The 21,432-nt window shown below is 35.4% G+C and overlaps 1 protein-coding gene across 2 annotated transcripts in view; it reads right to left on the reverse strand.

Annotated features, from left to right (window-relative positions):
* The window catches only part of sema5a (sema domain, seven thrombospondin repeats (type 1 and type 1-like), transmembrane domain (TM) and short cytoplasmic domain, (semaphorin) 5A), a 186,623-nt gene that overhangs the window by 19,713 nt on the left and 145,478 nt on the right, over window positions 1–21,432 (reverse strand). For both annotated transcript variants that reach the window (XM_015392589.1, XM_015392590.1), the window contains exon 16: window positions 18,685–18,910. In XM_015392589.1, the coding sequence (XP_015248075.1) occupies window positions 18,685–18,910 (226 nt within the window). The remainder of the gene's footprint in view (window positions 1–18,684; window positions 18,911–21,432) is intronic.

Genomic DNA, 21,432 nt, shown 5'->3' on the forward strand with positions numbered 1-21,432 from the left:
TCATATATGCACAAAGTCTCCTATAAAATATTATCAGAATAAATAAAAGTAAACAGACACTTAACTAAACCAATGGAAATAGCATATAGTGTATGCGATACCGTCCTCTGTATATTTTTACAAGCTTTAACCCTACAGGGATAGACATTCTTGGCCTCTTTATTTAGTGTAAATCCAGATTAGTTGACCCCACAGGATGAAGCTAACAGGTAATCTGCGAGGGGTGAAGTCCAAAGTGTACCTCTATGGTTTTAAAACAACTCCATTTAAAAAAAAAAAAGGTACCCTAAACTCTATTTATGTACCTTTAAAGAATCTGCTTTGAACCCAGGGCTTATTTACACAGAAACTGATGGTTATTTACACAGGAAATGAAGTTGGAGCAGTGCGCCACCAGTGATGGTATATCTTCCACATGTTGAGAAAAGGAAGTTGTGAGATAGAATAACCAACTCTCTCCTCCCTGCTTTCTGTTTAATAATCTATTTGATTCTCTTTCATAGATAATTGCCCAATGTAAGGATGGTGACAGTTAAAGGCTTATCCGCTGCATTAGAAGCATATCAAAAAAGTACACCCCTATTATAATATATCCAACAATCCACACCTGTACATCTGGTCAGCAGCTGCTGTTCTGGGAAACAGTCCTCAACAATCCTTTCACTAAATTGTTCCATTTAAAAGTGTTAGTAATTCTGGTAAAAGTCCATTAAGATGTAACTTCTGCATGACATATAATTAGTATCTGATGGCTATTTATTGATGAGACAAATAGCGCCACTTTTGAAGATGCATTAGGTGCTTAGAGGTGAACATGGAGCTACAGCAGTTTAGTGCATTCTAGCTACAAGTCAAAACAGAATGGGATTTTATGATTTCCAGGCATGGGCCAGTCACTTGTTTCACAGTATACTACGGTATGGAAAAATTACAATATACTGTAAAATAATACTTAAAGTATACCCTTATTTCTTTTAAAAAAAATATTTAAAATAAAAGATATTACGCTTCATTGTTAGATTGTCAATTTGAGGGATGCTAAAGCTTTAATCTTTGTTTACCCTTTCAACATATCTTATTAAAAAAGTAACTAATCACTTTAAGATATAGTACTAAACACTTACTCTTCTGGGGTAAGGCTTTTCTTTTAACCCTATTTTAAATAGAAAAGAAAAAGGAAAAAAAAAAACAAAGTTAAACATAATAGCCAATGGGGAAAAAAAAAAACAAAACTGTGATCATAAGAAGAAAAATGGGCATGCCCAGGAAAAATGTTAAACAGCAGCAGGTTTACAAAGACATGAGGGGACTTAAAATTTTATTTTGAACCAAAAGGGGACCCAGCAAGAGAAGTTTGAGAAGCGCTGCCCCAACCAACTGTCTCAGCCTGTCTCAAAATATGATATCCAGGTAATATTTAATATATAACAAGAACTTATATACGGTAAAAGCACACAGAAACACCAAACAGCTTATTCATAGTCATTAACAATTTATGATCTTCTGATGAAAAAGTTTACTCTCTGAAAGTATGTATGAACTTACATATAAATGCTCATAAGCCGCTTTTCTAATTCTACACTTTAATAGGTTAATTAGTCTCTTTAAATTCAATGTTGATTGCTGTTTGCGTTTCTGTCTAATATACAGTACTGTTCTAATTTAAATCCTTTCATTCACCTTTTATCTCTTTCCCTGACCATGCCCGTATTCCTTTTTCACTTCAGTCTCCACTCAGAAGTTGGCAGCCCCACTTCAATCTTGTTCTAAGCTACTTTGCATATTATTTAGGCTGCTCTTGTGTTGCCATAACAAACATCATGGAGTCCTTTCCCTTAAATAAGTAGGAACTGGATCTATTGATCCACAAAAGAGCTACACGCAGCCAGATGGAATTTATCCTCACTACAATGATGAGCTAGCTCCAGGAAGATTGGTAAAGGACAGAGTGCAACATGAAAACAAGTTTCCCCCGCCCCACCTGCTCATCATCACACCCTTGCTTAGAGAAAAAAAGACCAAAAAAAAAAAACAAGACAAAAAAAAAAATGAACTCATTTTGTTTACAGGAATGTGGCCATATAGCTACACAATCCTCTGTAATCTGCAATAATGAACGGACAAACACTGATAGATGGGAGAAGAAAACCAGAAATGGATACTGAGATTTAAGGACATTTGCAAACCATCTCTTCTTTTAAAACAGGAGATTCTTATTTTTTGTTAGAGACAAATAAGCAACTTTCAGTGCAGATAGATCAAAAAATAAAAAAGTAATAAAATATCACAGTGAGAGAAAAAATACTTGATGCCAAGCCACATGTTGCTTTGCCATCTCTCATCCTCCCTCTTTACTTTACCTTTGAGATTATCAATGTCTCCCACAATGAAAGTATTTCCTGTGTTGTGCAAAGGAAAGTGCTCCCAGGAGATATCATCGAAAACATGTTTGTTGGAGTAAAAAATAAAACACAGCTCTGAAAATGCATAAGGCTTCTAAGGACACGCACAGCAAAGTAAATAGCTTGGTCATTGACAAGTTTATAGGTACATCTGTTTACTTTAATGGAGTTGCAAGCAACATAGGCGATATTGGATTGCATTACGAGAAAGGAGTCCAATATACTGCAACTCCCCATTACAACCTAAATAATAAACCTTAAGAGAATTATGTTAGTCAACATTAACAAATAATAAATATACTGCTGCTGTTTTAATGGTCAGTGTCATGGCTGTGGTATTTCAAATGTTTTGCTGATAAAAATGCCAATAAACATTGATTTTGTATCAGGAGATAAATAATAAAATTTCTTTGAAGTCCCTATAGACATTGTTAATACACCTTTTTTAAAGCTCAATAAGATGACAGAATAGGTCAATTGTTTATACTAGACAATAATAATAATAAGAGGATTTTTTCCTCCCATTATATTCAGACTGATTACATATCACGTCTGTTGCAAAATATCCTACGACACCCTGTATTGCATTCATATATTTCTACATCACTATTGATAAATAATGTGAGATTTATTGTTTATATTATTTTAATCATCTTTTTATTTGATTTACAATAAAATATAAATCCCTTTATATGTAAATCCCTCTTTTGTTCCACAATGGAGAAATCACTCTCTGCTTTTTAACCCGTCCCCTTGCGGAGCAGTGAGCTGCCATTGTGTGGTGCCTGGGGAGCAGTGTGGGGTTAAGGGTTTTGCTCAGCAACCAAGAGTGGAGACAACACACTCAAGTTGCTGTTGGTGAAAAGACTTGATGCTGTTACTCATCAGTTAAGGACGGGGGTCACCAACCTGCAGGTCTTTAGCGCCGCCCCTTGCGGCTCACTGGAGATTTTTCAAAGTGTATAAAAATGGAAAAAGATGGATTTTCTTGTTTGTTTCTTTTAATATTGTCTTTACGAGGACAAAAGAACATTCTTTATATTTTCTAAAGCTGTAAAAAAAGTGTATAAAAAATAAATTTAAAAGATAAATTTAAGCATTTCTATCAACCAAGATGTGCGTCATAGCCTGTGACACATGTTTCAGCGTGGCACGACCCCAAGCTGACAGCTGTATTCAGTAGTCTAGTTGTAAAAATAAAACAAAGTGGGGTAGTGGAATATTTTTTTTTTTTTTTTGGAAGCCTACATAGCCTAATTAATACAGTCTATTAACCTAAAGCAACATTCATTGTATCGTTGTTACATGTCAGGTACGCTGGTCACTGACCGTGATCAAGGCACATTACAGTAGAACTGCAGTCAGTCCCTGGACTGGCATGGCTATCACTGCCCCCACATAGTTAGGGACAAATGCAGAGGACAAATTTCCAACTAGGATCAGCTTCATAGTCATGGTAGGCCACTTCTTCTATTCTATTTATTTTGCTCAGGCGACTCATAAGCCCACAGCCCGGCAAATGTTGCAATATCATTGCAATTACTGTTAATATATATTAGGAATTTTACACATTCAATAATAAAATGTGACAGGGCATGGTCATTTAAGAAGGGGGATGATTTTTTAGGGGAATGCCATCACCCCTCATCCCGCCTCAACTGAGAACTGGCTATATTTAAATTATACTGGCTTATTGTCGTGTACATAACCTACTTACATATTTCTATATTTCCATTGATGGAAAAAAACATAATACATTAATACTGTAATGGAAGTTCAACTTAAAGCACAAAATATCACACAGCAGATTAGTCACATGGTCTCTCATTTTCTCCAGGCTTAAGTTTTTGCGGCTCAAGACAGATCTATGTTTTGTTTTTTTGGCCAAATATGGCACTCTGAACATTTTGGATCGCAGACTCCAGGTCTAAGAGGAGAAAAGCTAGCTTAGAGTAGAACTCGATGCAATCAACTGGTATTCCTTAGCTAGATAACACTATAGAAATAAACTGAATAGAATTGAACTGGAGCTGCTTCTGCTCTCAAAGTGATCTCCAGCTTGGAAATGGATCGCAGATGCTAATCCTTGTTTTGTCCCTTTCCTTATCCAACAACTGATTCGTCAAAGACAGTTGTTTTTTCTGTTGCAAAAATAAATCCTGATTGTCTTCAGGTGAAAAATTTGTTCTGCAGAAAGCACCGTCTGCCATTTTGCTCCTTTGCTTCTCTGGTTAGCCCTGAGTAGTGGCTGTTCACCTACATGTACATGCATGCACATATACGTTTGTGCAGCGATACAGCCGTCCAAACGAGACACTGGAGAGCGACAAAGAGATATGGTGTCTGATGTTTTATTATGTTATTTTTTTTCATTTTTTAATTTTTTTTAATTTTTATCTTGAATAATGACATTTCAGTCATTGCTCCTTTAAATGCCTGAAATGAATTGAGCTTCTAATAGTTAATCTTACACAGAAAAGTTTACTAGACCTAATTCTAATTAGGTAAACTTTCCTTTAATCGTTTTAGGTCATCACTATTTGCATTAAATCAAATGTAATTTAATTGAAGTAAGAAAATTTGACCTTAAGTTTCAGCACAACGAGGTATATAGGTATTGTCAATTCCCAGGATCTGTTTTGTCATATATTTATTGCCCTCAAGTCAGTCAAAAAACACACTTGATAAAAATGAGAAAAGGTTTTTATATAGTTTCTCACCTTGATGGAGAAAAGGTTTTTCACATAACAAGGGGAAAAGAATACAAATATGACCCAAGACGGAAAAATAAATCTATTCAGTTTTCAAATGATTATTTCTTCATTTCAGTTTGAAATTGAAACAAGTAAAAATTTGAAAGGACTTTAGCAGCAGTATGAATTATTTATCCCTTCTAATTAGTTTGCTTTAAATGTGTAAAACACTACTACCTTGCAAAATGCAATGCATCAATTGTAAACTAAATAAATCCTTTTACCCTGAAGTGTTAAAAAACGCAATTCTCTGAACTTATTTTCTGTTCATGAAAACTAACTTAGTTGCCTTCCGCCTACTTAATGTTCTCATGGCAAAGCAGGTCTATCTTCTAAAGAACTGAAATCCTTGGACAGAGATAATGGATACAACCTCAGGTAACCTTTCTCATTAGACTCTTTGCATGCTTTCATAGAATTTCGACTGCAAAACTAGTCATGCATTAATCTGAAGGCCTGCTTTTCACATCATAGCTGTATATTGAAATATGAAAGCTGAAACTTACAAACATGATTATTAAGGAATGCACTCAGGTGTGATACTGCCCATTTAACAGAAAATACATGAAACATCACCCTAAGTTTCAGGCCAATTCGAAGTGAAAATAATCCTATTGATCAAATATCTGCTGTGAAAAATACCTTGGGACTAATCAATTTTCTAATTTGTATCCAATTTGTTGAACGGAATGAAAAACGAACCTGGCTGCAAAACAGCATAAGAAACCCGTTCAGCCATTCTGCACCACTATCTCAGTGCGTGCACAGTCGAAGTTCTTGTGGCAAGGTGACATGGGGAGTTTGCTCTACTTTAACTTTCTGGCTTCAATAGAAGTCATGGCTACAGTATAACTCATGAGATTTTAATGAGAGAAGCTCCCTCATCTGACAGGCTACAACAAAGTGTAAACAATCAAGAGTTACAATAAGGATGGTTTTCAAACTTACACTGTACAAAAACAGATTATAGGTCTAATGCATATGTTGGATTATTTTGAGTGAAAAATAAAGTGAAAGTAGAGAGAAGAGTGAAAATATTACTTTGTTTATGATGATTTCTGGAATTATATAACAGAAACAACCATGTGCAACTCCAACGCTGCAACTCCAACGCTGCCTACAGTACGATCATCACAACCTGAGCAGAGTCTGTTTGCAGGGTGGAGGTGTGAGCCTTGACATTGAGGTGTAAGGAGAAAAAAAAACTGCTTTGTGTCAGCAAAACTGAAGAGTAGGATTGAGGCTGAGGTCTTATGCCTCTCCTATATCACAACAGAAGCAAAATTGAGGGCCAGCTGCTTCAGATTTTTGGAGATTAACATTTGTGAAATCTTTGAGCTGGACAGAGACTTTTAAACAAGGGGTGTCGACAAGTTGGGATCTCTGCATGGAGTCCGGTACAGTCATCAAAATATGTTTCTGCGTCCCACCAAGGGCATTATGTCTGGCATCATTCAGTCTGTTTTTGGGTGTTTTGCAGAGAAGTATTTAGCAAAAAATAGAAGTTTGATATACAGCCTTTACTAAAAGAGAAACCCAGAACAGAAACTCCCTAATTCAAACTTTTTGATCCATTCAATTTCATTGGGTAAAAGTACAGAATAGGCCAGAAAATGTGCTAAAAAAATCTCAGGGTTTAAAATATTTATGTATTATTATCAAGCAAGGAAGGATTTAAAGAAGCCTTATCATATTTTAACCTTTGATCCAAAAGTAGAACACTAATATAATGTGGTAAGATGCCAGAGTCTCACTATCAACCACGAAGTTGGAGACACAGACAATATTAATGCTTGAAAAAAAAGCTAGCTTGACATCGTTTCAGCCAATCTTTGGAAACAAATAAGACAAAATAATAATAAGGCAATTAATACTTTGGTTTGAGGCAAAGGTTTGGTTGGCATTTAGAAAGTAGACTGATAAAATTATTGTCTTAAAATGCATTAAAATCCTATTTAAAGAAATGTGGGAACAGGGAAATGTCTACTTTTTTATTCATTTATACACAGATTCAGAAATTGTGGAGTTGTGAATTTTTCTATCATCTTTAAACGTATCAGATTTTTTATTGTTACCATGAAAGAACACTGCAAAAAAATGAAATCTAAATAAGTCATTTCTTCTTAAAATATGTGCATTTTTTTCTTGAATTAAGGATTTAAGTGAGACACTTTACCAATGGAACAAGACAATTTACACTTAAAATAAGAAAAAACAATTGCATTGTCTTATTTCAAGTGCATTTTATCTAGATACCTTATTTTAAAAGTAAAAATACTCATTCCATTGGCAAATCTTATTATTTACTTGCTCAAATTAAGGGTAAATACACTTAATTTAAGACATTTTTACTCATTTTGAGATCATTTCTGCAGTGAAGTCAGGGTTTTTTATGTTGTCTATAGTAACAGAAATATCAGAAGGGGGAACTACAGTAAGACTCTAGTCCTATTACCAATGTATCATCTACTGAGGGAGGAATACTGTATGTACTTAAAAGTTGCATGTTATTCTGTTTGTAAGAAAAAATGCTTCTACTGAACATCTAACCAACCAACACCTACTGTTTGACAAGAGACTTAACAGTTTTTTGTGGGGTCATGTTCTGTCACACACACAAAAATGAAATAGGAGATTTAACCAACGTCAGATGAGACAAAAATCGAAGAGCTGAATCTCTCAGTCAGATTCAGCAACAAACATTTTTGGTCAGTACTAACTTTCATGATGTAGATAGATAAATTGTCCAGTTAAAACTTAAAGGTCCAAACATGCTTATGTAAAGCAGCAATCACTGCACTTTTGTCTTTTTCACTGATGTAACGTTGGTCTTGGCTATTCTTCTTTTGGTTTTACACTGAGTTACCTTCTTATTTCAAATTGGTCAGTTTACAGACTGCATATTCACATATTAGGCACCAGTGACTCACATCTACTAAGTTTATGTAAAGTGGATGTGGGAACATTTTTTTTTCTAAATGAAGATTCAAAGAAGCAGACTAAGTTCTGTTAATTTGGAAAAATAGGGGACATCCAAAGTTTTAAGATCAGGTCTATAATAATTGCAAATCATTTCATTATATAAAACATATTTGTAAAATAATTTTCCTCTATAGTAAAATTTAACTCATGTTTTTCAGAGGTTTCTGTAATTTTCTAGGAGTTTGTTTTTTGCTGTGGTTTCCTAGACAAAAAAGCAACTTTGGTACCAGATGTATCTTTCATGTGATATAATCTTAATAATGTATTCAGCTGTTATTTTAAAAACAGAGACACCAGAAAAAAGGAGGATGGAGTGCCACAGAATGACAGAGAGACAATAAGGGTAGTGGAACGGCAGTCATCTGTCAAAGTCGACTCTAAGCACCATTGCATGTCTAATGCCTGCTCATGACACTGCACAGGAGAAACTAATCTCAGCACCATAAGAGGACCCTGGGCCTAGTACCAGATCAGCTCGAGTAAAACGCATAAAGCTGCTGACACACCACTGTTTCTCCCAGAGAAAAACAAAATGAATTCATCGACACACCAGGAAAATTACCAACTCACAGCTTTTTAACAACACTGCCTTTCATCTCTGTGCTTTCTTTTGCCCTCTTGTTTGTCTACCTTTGTTTTTGTAACATGCAAATGATGAGCTACTGGGATGAATGCATGTCATTTCAGGGTTTATATTATTGCAGTTCATAAAACTGTCCTGGGTAAATATTTTAAATATTTATTTTACACATTGTATGTTTTAAACCCTATAGTGCAAAAAATGTAAATGTTAAATCATAGGTGCAGTAGTTTGCAACAGGGGGTATTAATGATACCTTATAGGTACATTTGAAAGAGACTAACTCATGATGTATAGATACAGGGTTTTAAAAAAGTAGGAGAGTAGTGTATTTAATCTGTATGTCAGTTACAGCTAATGGGTTATTAAAGGGGACATTTCATGCAAAATCCACTTTTCAAGCTTTTAAATAGCTTGTTTGCTTGGAGTCTCTAAACATCCAGAAACATTTAATCTGGTCTGTCCATGTCTTATTTTGATGCTGTTAGGATCACACTTTTTAGATCATTCAGTTTTCTCTATTTTCTACTATGATTTTATATCTATTGTTTCACACTGATTGTTGTTGAACTGGTAAACAAGGCTGTGGACTACTGTGAAGGGATTTTATTTAACTTAAATATCAAGTCCATGTCTTTTCACAAGTATGTTATGTGCAAAATAAAAAAAAAAAGTGGCAACAAGTTTATAGTTGATCAAGTTGATCCCCTTCCCACCAGACTATCCTGGTTCTGCGACAATTGACCTGGTTGTCCCCCCCCCGTCTTTTTGTCCACGCAATCTATGGCTCTTTATTTGGATTTTTCAAAGATTAGTTACCTACATGTTTCTCTTGTCCAACACGCCTGAATCATTTGCTTAACTGTCTCACTTGCTTAAGGCCAGTTATGCAGAGATCTAAAAGTTGCAGGAGAATGGCCCTCAAAAACTGGAGCTTGAGACTACTACCATAGTTATTCAGGCAAGATCTTATTTTTATTGCTTATTATTAAAATAAGCAATAAAATTAGGCAAATTAGGTGGTCTGATAATCCTGGCATATTCTGTAAGAAAAGCTGTGCTGGGTACAAATGAAGCATTGCAGTGATAATACTGTGTGAAAATAGCAAAGACACACTGAGAATGTGAGTGAAACCAAAAGAAAACAAAAACATGTCTGGTTTGGCTCACTGTTAATAAAGGTAAACTTATTTTGCATTAAATCAACTGGTTTGCACTCATGCTTGTAAAACAATGACAAGAAAGAATGAAAGCAGCTATGAGAATGATCACCAGGTTTATCACCACAGATTGTCAGTAGTCAAGTCATTGCTATCACTGAGCTATGATCAGTGATATAAAACAAGGCACTCTATTATGTAAAGGCTCAGTGTATATGCATGCCTAAATCTTATTCATAATTTAGGTCTCATAATAATGACAGATGGGGATCTTAGTATGCAAGACAATGAATCACACCAATATCATGAAAAAGACTTGGAGGTCAGGAAGCTGCTGAACATAACTCAAACAATAATTTAGTCTGTGTATTAACAGGGGACTAATTCTCCTTATCTGCATGGAGCACATGTTTCTCCCAGGTGTAATCAATAACATCTGCCACGTCTATGAATGCAGCCCTAATCGTCCAAATGTCACGTAGATCTGATTGCTGTGATCTTCCAACATAGTGACATTTTCCTCATGTAAGCAAGAGCCAAAAAAAATACCTGCAGCTAAAGAAAGGGAAAGTTACATGTAGACGTGAAACAACATCAATGAAACAGGGAGGCAGCAAATTGGATAAATTGTAAATATGATAAATGGCTCTGCCGAGTTGAAAGTGGCAAGAAAATCAGTTTGCTTTGAAATACATCTATTGATAAATTGAAAAAGCTTAGAACAATTTTTTTTTTCATTGATTAGTTTAGTCCAAGCAAAGTTTTAGCTTCTTACTTATTATTATGATTTCCGGCTGAAATTGAATGAGCTGAGTTTTTAACTGGTAATTTTAATTAAAGTTAGAGATTCCCTGGGAAATCAGCCTGACCAGAATCTGTCACTTTTTTAAGCTTGATCTGCCAGCATTGTTAACTAGCCGCTCCTAAAATGGAGAAATCTAAAATTTTATAGAAACAGTGAATGCACCATCCCAAACTTTTACAAGGTCGCAGTTTCATCAAGAATTCAGTGCAAACACATGAACTAAAGATATTTACCTACATATAAAAAATTCTATAACATTATATGATATATCTAGGCTGTAAGAGTGCGAGACCTTTAGCATGTACCAAGGAAGGCTGAAAGTACAAGGAAAAGTATCTGTTCTCAAACTTGACTGTCATGTTCTAAAACCTTGTCACAACTTGATTTAGCCAGCATATGCCTGATGCACGAAAAATCTGGCAATGATGTTGTACTGCTTTCAGATAGTATGACATCACCAATCACTACTAATATGAACATTGTAGTTCAACTTATTTAATTTAGAGTTATTTACAGTTTCCCCCAAAGACAATTTACATAATAAACAGGTCTCAATCACATCAAGGAATATATATATATATATAAATCTATAAAATGCATTCAAATTAGACAAACAGATTTGGTTACATGCCTTTGTAATTTTTTTCTGGTTATAGTGCAAAGGTATGAAATAAATGTTATATTGTCAATCGGGAACAGGTTAATGATGTCTTATAGTAGGAGGCTTAGAAAAACAATCAGGATTTCGTTCTTATATCTTGTGACATTAAAGCTCTAAAAGATGATTTGGATTAAGTTAATTCGTGTTTTTAATCTAAATCTTTTATTACTTCAGAAAGTATTCAGAAAATAGCTATTGGTTCATCTATATTTGAAGGCTGCACATGTAACTCTAAGAATGTGTGATGTTTATATGTTAACATTTTAAAATATTTTTAGGGTTGAGTAGGAAAAGCTTGGCAAGGCTTTTTGAAACCAATTACTTTTGCTGTTTTGTAATGAGCAAACTTATATGAACATGTTTGTGCTGAGCAATCGATTGTGCTTTCCCAGTTTACTCTTCATGCATTAACCTATTTTATATTGCACCGAGCTTTAATCAATTGCAAGGCAGCTGGTGAAGATGGTTAATCTTTATGAAGTGACACATCAATCCTTTTGATTGTTTATCTCAGAGGTATCTCCATGTCCTTTGCCCCAGCAGTGAACATCAATACACACCACTTCTGTGGGGGTAATTATCTTATGATAGCCTCTTGCTTCAGGAAAGGTTAAGTGCTGTTTCTCAGTGACTGGGCACCAGATCCATTGCTGGGGGAGGGACAGAAAGAGCGGGGTCTGATGAAAAAATGCCAACGAAGCACATGCAAACAGGTGCAAAGACCATCAAAACATCAGAAATGGAAAACTGACACAAATAAGCCCATCCCCATGCACACGCCAGTGCTCTTCAGATGGATGGGAAGATTGATAAAGGTTGTAATGAGGAATTTAACCAGTACAGTTCATCTTCTTTTAAAAAAAAATATTACTTAGCATTGCTCAGAGATATGATTTATGTTGAGAAAATGCAACAGTGTCACAAATAGCAGAGCTTTGCATCTACATAACCAGGATATAACAACTGAGATTGTTCTCTAGATGAAGAGACATTTGTTTTCTATGCTGCATTTAATGCCATAAAATGTTTAAAACAAATTGGTTTTGATGTTACAAAGTACTTAGCTTCACTGAGCATTTGCACAAATTAAAAAAGAACACAATTACCTACCTGAAATTGTAAATGAACAGGAAAGCTTTATCTTTCAAAGTTGAGATTCTCTCAAAAAAAATACCAACAATGGATTTAAAAAAAAAAAATTGACTGAATGGCCCGCCTTATAGTATATTTCATTCATGTTTAACTTGAATTATTTTCAAACTTTTACTTCCTTAGGATTATATGTGATGCAGAAACAACAGTCATAAATAAAAGTAAAGGATATTACGATTACAATTTCTGTGCTAGAAAATCCAAATGTGTATCTGCCAATAAAAATCTTAGGTAAAGCACTGGTTAGATCTATCTTTAGCTAATTACTAACTAAATGTGGAGTTGTTCTGCAAATTACTTTTGAGAATTTTGATTAGTTATAGGCCTGGACTTTGACTGAGCCTTTCTAAAAATATGAACATGTTGAGTTTTATAATGTTCTAATATCTTACTTTTACAACTTTACCATTTAGTTAGCCGTTTTAATTTTCCCAACTTCTCTGACAATCCGTACTGTTAGCAGCAGTAAAAACCACCAAGGGTTGGGGAATAGCTAGTTACATTTACTTAATTAAACTTTAGACAAAAACATACTCTAAGGCAGGGGTGCCCAACCAGTCGATCGCGATCTACCAGTCGATCGCGGGCGGAGTTTCAGTCGATCGTGAGAAGTTTTACAATGCAGACCTATTTATGGCTAGGACAAAAAAAATAAAAAATGTTTAAAAAAAAACTAATCAAATTATTGATCACGAGAGGCCAACGTCTATTTTCATAATAATAAAATGAAAAGTAAAAAGTATGCAGGGAACCTTTTTATATGCATGGTGATTGCTGGGCATGGTTTGCCACGGTTGCTACTAGGTTGTTACCAGGGACTCTAAAGCGCGAAGAGGAATCTGAAGAGATAATGAGATAATGACATCTATCACAACTGATGGGGCTCCATCTATTGTTGGGCCACTGCTGGATTCGTTGCTCTGTTGAAGCTGTCTGAAACTTTCCCTGATTTTTTGGATCAACCACTGCATCATTCAGCAACAGCTGTGCGGCAGTATTTTGAATATGAAGCATGTCATGGAAATTGCGATGAAGATCGCTTGCTCTGTTCGGGCCAGGACTTTACAGAGGCGTTTATTTCGTGCCCAGCTCGAGGAGGCAGGTGCAGACCACCCTGATCTGCTGCTGCACACCGACGTCAGGCGGCTGAGCCTTGGCAGATTCTTCGAAAGATTTTTGGAACTGTGTTGTTCTTCGATTCTATATAGAACAGGCGAGGCGTGTAAACTTGTTCTGTATATTTATTTCCAAACTTCCACAGAACTTTTTAGTAGCAAGCTACATTCAGAACTGCCCTCTCGCTCTAGCCTCTAAAAAATAATAAATACAAAATAATACAAAAAAAATAATAATACAAAATATATATATATATAAACAGTGATAAACATATGACTGTAAATTTACAGTTCTAACGTTTTTTTGTTTTCTCTCTACTGGACTGTGTGTGTGTGTGTGTGTGTGTATCAATTGGTGTATTTAGATTTTTTGACTGCACAGCCTTTGTCTGGAGATCTTGACTGCTCTTTTCTATAGTTTTGGTGAGTGAGTGAGTGAGTGAGTGAGTGAGTGAGTGAGTGAGTGAGTGAGTGAGTGAGTGAGTGAGTGAGTGAGTNAGTGAGTGAGTGAGTGAGTGAGTGAGTGAGTGAGTGAGTGAGTGAGTGAGTGAGTGAGTGATATGGTGTGAAGTTCTTATGAGATTGTTAAGTTCTGTTTTTGCAACCTATTTTTTGACACAATTGATCATTTCCCCGTTTGTTGGACTTAATGTTTATTCTCAACCTGTGCAAATAAAATACAAATACTGCCCATCCCTTGTGTTTGGCTTGGTAGATCTCGGCATGCCATCAACTTCAAAAGTAGATCTTGGTTTAAAAAAGGTTGAGCACCCCTGCTCTAAGGTGTTGTTTAACTTAAACTTATTTTTTGTCTTCTGCTTGAGTATAATCTTTTTAAAATATCACGACTCCTACTTGAGTAAAATGTTTGGCCACTCTGTTAAACTTGAGTCACTTCACTGAGTAATAAACAAGCTTGTTATGAGAATACTTTATTTATAAGAATACTTTATTTATTTTAGGCTGTTCTAACATAATACACCAACTTCTGTGAAGATTGGTTTTCGTAAGATTTATGGCCAATACAAAATTTGTTTGGAAAAGTGTTACTTCTGCCTTTTTTGGTCATGTTTCGAATACATTAATCGTTCAATTAATTTATTTTATCTTTTTTTTTTTTTACTTTATTTTATTTTAGTTTGTTTTATGTAATTTTTAATTGTAAATCTTTTTTTATGATACCTTTCTCAGTAATTGAGTAGCCTTTTTACTAAATAGTCATTAAAATAATTTCTTCAACTTTTTTTTGTCTTATTTGATTGAAAACTTGATGAAGTAGAGTTCTGCCACCACACTGCTTTACTGTGGGCGTTTCAGGGTGATCTACATTGTATGTTCAAAATAAATTACAGCCTCAGATGACTAGAGAGTCCTTTTACAAATGTTGTCTGTGTTTTATGATGTCTTAAGAGTTTTATTTTTTAAATTCTATTCCACAGAGCCCAGGGTCCTCATGTGTAAACGATTGTGCAGCTTTCATATTGAAAGTTTGTGATTGTCAGCGTCAAACTAAATAAACTGGCTTCAAAATAAGAATTCTTTTAGTGTTTTGTTTTATATTGTTTGTATCCAATCCAAACAATGCTGTGTGCTGCACAAATTTTCGCTTAAAAGCTGAATTGTAATCAGGCTTTTTGGGGTGTAGTGCATAGAGCACAAGCCTGAACAAGTGCTCTGCAGGCATTTATACTTAATGCAGATATTCATCTAATTCTGTTTCTTGCATATTTTTAGATTCAGAGTGAAACCATGAGAAGGAATCCACCTTTTTGACCTCTTTCTAAAAGATATAAAACTGTTAAACGTTATAATTTAAATTTGTTTCTACTTCCTTTCTCTGTTGCCTTTCTTTTCCATAATTCTTTTCAGTCACTTGTTTATTTGTGTGTGAAAAATCGGCATCTTGTTTATCCATTCCTCACCAAGTTAACCCTTTGTAGGGCAGGTTATTGTTTTTGTACAGTTGCATACCCCTTACAAATCGCTCTCAGAGTGTTTCTCATGAATTTGTTATTGAAGCACATTTTTTATTTTTTTTTTATCATATTCGGACAAGTTGGCGTTTGTTGTTATTACATTGACATTAATTTTTGCCATCAAAATATCCATATATTTTGAATGTTACAAAGGTAATAAGGTCTTGTCCTGGATTCCAGTAACATTATTGGCTTGAAATTTTGATTTTCAAAGTATTTCACTGAGTGCCCTATAAAGGGTTAAAAAATTTCTGAGGAACGAAAAAAAAAAAAAAAAAAAAACAGGCAGACTTTAAGTATGGTTTATTTGAAAGGGAACTGGCTATACTGCATTTCACTTTAGTGTATCAGAGTAAAGGGGTCTGAATACCAATCAGCGCCTTTCAGATTAAGAAAATAGGAAAATATAGAATATGTTTTCCCTTTAACATCTTATTAATCTGCTACTTCATGTTGATCTGTGATAGTGAAGTTTCTGGGTGTAATGTAACCAATGTGAAAAAGTTGAACAAAGAGCCCACTGCTACCCATGGGGCTAAAACCTTTTTACTTTCAAATACAAAAGTACCAACAGAGACAACTGAGCAGACAGTCTTTTGCTTTTTCATTACTGTAATTAACTCTGAGGCTAATCTAATGCCAGACTATTGGTGACAACCTATGATGAAACGCATACCACCTCCCACTAATCCCACTCAAGACAAACCTATTAAAGCTCAACTCTTTATTCTGTAAATATCCAATGTGTGCGGCTGTCACTCCTTGTGAAACTTTGTTTCTGCAGTCAGGTTTACTCTACGCTTGTCAGTGCTCATTTAAAACCCTTCAGAAACATTTAAGCGCTGGCTTCAAAGCAGGAGCAGAACAACTTGTTCCTTCGGCAGCTCCGACGCAAAGCTGGCGATTAGCAACAAGAAATAAGGGAGATGAGGAAGATCAAAAAGATCAACCCTAGCGATAGGGAGCATTAAAGATAACCTCTGTGATTGCAGCAGCGTGTGTGGTGATGTTGGCCACCCAGAGATGAAAACGAAGTCAAAATGAAGGGAGGCCACCACTAAAGCTTACCAAGGCGTTACTATATCTGAATCTGTAAAAAGGCACTTTTTTTCCCCGCAGAGGCCTAGAGCAACATCGTAAACAAGCTTTAACTGCTGCAGCTTCTTTTTAAACTTCTTTTATGGTTCTGTGCGGTACTTTGTATATGATACAAATACCTCATCTAAGCACATAAACAAGTTGTCAATTAGCAAACATTTAGATGTGTGAAAGAACCCAGGGTGCTGCTGAAAGTGAGGTGCAAATAGAACAGCTGCACGATGGGTTAAAAGAGAAAAAGTAAGTTTACTGCTCACAGTTTTACAGTTTAAACTAGATATTTACATAACCTGCTGAAAAGCGCAAATAAGAAGAAAACTTTATCACTATTTCATATTAAACTAGTTTAAACCAGTGCAGGAAAGTCGGTCATTCATCACCTAAAATATCCAAAAATTAAAAATAGGTAATTTGAGAGGAATTAACTTTTTCGATCAAAATTAGGGATGTTTAAATACTGAGATTAGGTTGCCTTGAACACATTTCTGAAAGCTCGGGATGATATATCAATGTTTTAAAAGCTTGTGATTTTAATTCACCACTTCTTAGTCAAATCAGGGCGCACCACAGGATATATTGTTAGCCAACACCTAAAAGACATCCCCTCCATGAGTGACTTCATAAAAAAAATCTAAATTAAGATACTAACTTATCAGGAATAGAATTCTAAACCTCCATCGATTATGGTTTATTCTTTCTCATTATTATTTGCAGATGTCTAAAGCTGCTGCATGCATACTGTTTTAACAATTATAGGTAACTAAATATCCTTCGAATGTAAAACCACTATACTGTTTAAAAAGGTGAGGAGCGCTGTGCGCAGAGATAAACATGTTTTGTTGAAAAAATATATCTATCCTAAAACAAAAACAAAAAATAATTTTTGAAGAGAGTCTCATTATCCACAGTAAAACAGATCTTATTCAGACATGCGTGCAAAGGCTTCTCAGAGATAAATGAATAATTATTTGCAAGCAATCAAGAAAACAATAGTCAATTTCAATTTGCTTACAATCTGCAGATGTATTTTATAACATATTTGAGATATGGCTGGTGGAGTAAAAATAACTTATAAATAAATGTTTGGGTTTTAGCAATAATGTCTAATTTAGAATGTGAGGGACAATCATGAAGCTAGAAAACAAAAAACATTTTAATAACTAATTTTTAGAGGTGTTTCTCTGCAAAAGAGACTAATTTTTTACACAAAATAGCCTAGATGATGAATAATTAAGATTTTGTGAAAATATTAAATTACTAACTAAGACATAAGCCATGTCAATAAAGCTTGAGGACAAACAGTTCTTTCCAACAGAAGGCGACCCTTGCATTCCAACACGCTCATCACAAACTGATTTGTTTATGCAAATCTTAGGAGTGTTTGATAAAGGTGATTGACAAACTTTAGTCACTAGTTAAAGCTTGTCGGATATCAAAATTTTTGGACAAAGTTGTAGTTTATATGTGTTTTCAAGTCAATTTCAATTTCTGAGTTTGAAGGTTGAAATAATTTTCTAGAAAAAAAACATCTCTATATATCAGGGTTTTGCAAATTAAAAGATTTTCACAGCACTATGGCTGACTTAAAACAGAGTTTAGTATGAAAGATCAGAAATTGAGGGGGGAAAAAATTTTTTTTGTATAGTGAATGCCATTATTTGGTCTCAGCGGTCCCTGTCTGTGTGTTTTTTGTGAACAGGAAAAGTATAAGCGCTAAAGTTAGTTATAAACTAATGATGAGCTTTGTGGATTGAAACATCATTAGCATGTCTTGCCTGCTTTGATCCACAGATAATGTCACCAAGGATGGGATCCAAAACACAAGAGACAAATTATTCAAGTCTCATCTAACTTTTTCAGGACTTTTATAGATGCAAAAGCTTTACACAATAAGGAAATTAATAGGACAACAACCAGAATGAGAGGCAAAGAGCAAGTTGGTTTTAGATAATGGAAATATCCAGGGGCTTAGCAGGCATCTGTTTCTATCCTGCACTTACCGTCAGTGGAGCAGCCAGTGGACCCATCGCTGGAGCAATAGCGCATTTCAATCCTCTGTCTTCCTACTTCCAGGAGACTTGGGTCGGGGATCCGCGCTTTGCAGGTGTAGCGGAAACGCTGCTCATAGTGGCCTCCATTGTCAGAAATATTGACCGGGGTCCACGGAGTCCAGGGTGTCGTCTTTTTTAGGTCTGGACACGGCAGAGTGTTGCAAGATTGGTACTCCTGTCAGCACAAACATTTAAGACAGAAAGAAAGAAAAGGGTAAAACATTAAACCCAGGCCACGTTCAGCAGCAGGTGAATCTGACCCTTCTAGAAGAGGTAATCACATCAGTTGAACAATAATTAGTTTTTTTTCTGATGTATTTCTCATTCATAATGAGGAGGACAATTGCTTTTTGGATTTTCAGCAGTGACTCATTAAATTAAACAGCTTATTTTATGCAGCATCCACAGACTTTTCAAGGCTTTCACTGTCACTCATCCTTGAAAGCCTCTTAACAAAACTTGAGTCAGGCAACTCACATATAAATTGCTTATAAAACATTATTGCACAGTGAAACTGAATATCAAAATCTACTAAATGTAACCTCAGGACATTCCTTGAATGTGCCAAGTAAAAACTGTTTATTTTATAGAACTAAACTTTGCACAAAAAGTAAAGAAAATTTCTGTTTGGTTCATAGATCTTTGTTGTAACAACGATTCTTAGTAATAAATCAACCACTGCAAAGCCCATTTATTCTCTTCTAAATGGTGCCACATTTGTAAAGGAAATCCATTTGTGACTTGAAGAGCATAGTTAAGTATGTATGTGGGTTGTGTCAATGAAAAACCTTCCAAATCCTCATCTCTATTGCAGTTTATTGCCTTTTGACTCTTGTTTGGTGCCATGTAATGAATTTGAAAACAAAATGTCATCCAGCACCAACACATTTGTGCATTTACAAGTCGAGAGGATCCTGTCAGATTTTAATTAGATTTAAAATCCTATTTAGAGTTTGTTGTTAGCTCCTGTTCAAGGCATTTACTGTAAAAACATTTTAAGGAAAAGGAGCCTTACTCCTTCTATTGGTTTAATGCAGTCAAAAAAAATAACTCTTCTACAGTTATTTTGCCAGTTCATTCAAGAGGACATTGGTAAACTCAACCGTTCTGGGGGCTTCACTCATCTAACTTATATTGTACTGATTTAGCATTAGCAATCAGGCAGGTTGAGTGGAAAAAAACAAGGTTTTATCAAGCAAAGCACAACAAAATGAATTAAAAATCCAGATCTACCAGATCTAAACATTAGCTAAACATTTCTCACAATCAAAACATTCCACAAACAAACCCCCAAAAAAAGGAAATTGAGCAGGTTTAATTCAAAACAAAAGGATGGATGAAGAGATTAAGTTAAACTGGCAGTGCCAAGTATTTCCTAACGAAAAAAAGAAAGAGAAAATAACACAACAGTAATAACAAATCCTCTTGCACTGTACGATTGGTTTTGGGTGCTGGGCAGTAAAAATGAATAACACACCTCTGGAGCTCTAATGGTATGATGCATGAAAGTTATTCGGGAGCGCCATTGTTATATATATTTCCTCCATCTCCCTCAGCCAATGTTCTGCTTGATTATATAATTCAAGGAGACATTAAGCAGGCAAATGGGAGTCCGGTCCCTATTTGCTCAGCTGAAAAATACAGAGTTTGAGGAAGTGACAAATGTGAATCAAATGACACCCTTGAAGAGAAGGGGAGATGGCTGCCATTTTCCTCCCCACTTGTTTATTTATGCTGAGTAGAACTTGAGTGACTGCCAGACCTTGACAAAATAAGATAAGAGCTCCTTTCTGCACATCCGTCAGCGCGTCACATGGGATACCCTGACAGGTCAGCTGAGAAAAAAGCGCTTTATACTTTTAACATTATGCAGGCCTATTTTTCACCATATCACTTCCCTTATTTTTTTTTTCATTCCTATCACAGCTCATAATCTTGCTTTGAATCCATCCATCCATCTTTACATTTTGTTCATCCCGTTTTCACATATTGCTCATAACTTGAATAGTGTCAGATCTATCCCTTTTCCCATTCTCAGCCCATATCTCAGTGTCACGTCTTCCTCTCTCCGCCTCTCCCTTTTTATGCCACTTTCTTTCTCCACCTCTTCCCTCAGGAGTACGAAGGTTAGAATCACAGGAAGGATTTAGATTCTGTTAAAGTCCCCATGATGAATGGGGAGGTGTCATCCTCTCCATCACACCTCCTGCCTCTCTCCATCTCTCAAGTAATCATCTCCAGACATTAATATTTAACATCGTCACACATAACGCACTGGCTCACAGTCTGCGATCATCAACCAATATTGTGTAGACAGCCGTAGAAAAAAGTCTAACTAAGCGCCTTGGCATCACCTGCAGAGACGTGACAGCAGCGCATGGAAAGAACTGTGAAGAAAGGACACCAAACGATCTGTGGGTGCTTGTTGTGCAAGTTGTAGATGGTGGCCAAACAAAGTAAATATTTAATGAGGCTTCTCTGGTAAGCATCTCTCACTTTATTCTCTGTGGATTAGCATCATTGCTGAGGGTTGAGGAGGTAATTACCTGGGTTAAGGCTTTAAGGCTAAACCTCATTCAAAGTCTATGTAACTATATACGCCTCACAAGGTGATGATATATATATATATATATATATATATATATATATATATATATATATATATATATATATATATATATATATATATATATATAT

This window comes from Cyprinodon variegatus, unplaced genomic scaffold (genome assembly GCF_000732505.1).
Source record: "Cyprinodon variegatus isolate N-32 unplaced genomic scaffold, C_variegatus-1.0 Scaffold597, whole genome shotgun sequence".
NCBI classification, from domain to species: Eukaryota; Metazoa; Chordata; class Actinopteri; order Cyprinodontiformes; family Cyprinodontidae; genus Cyprinodon; species Cyprinodon variegatus.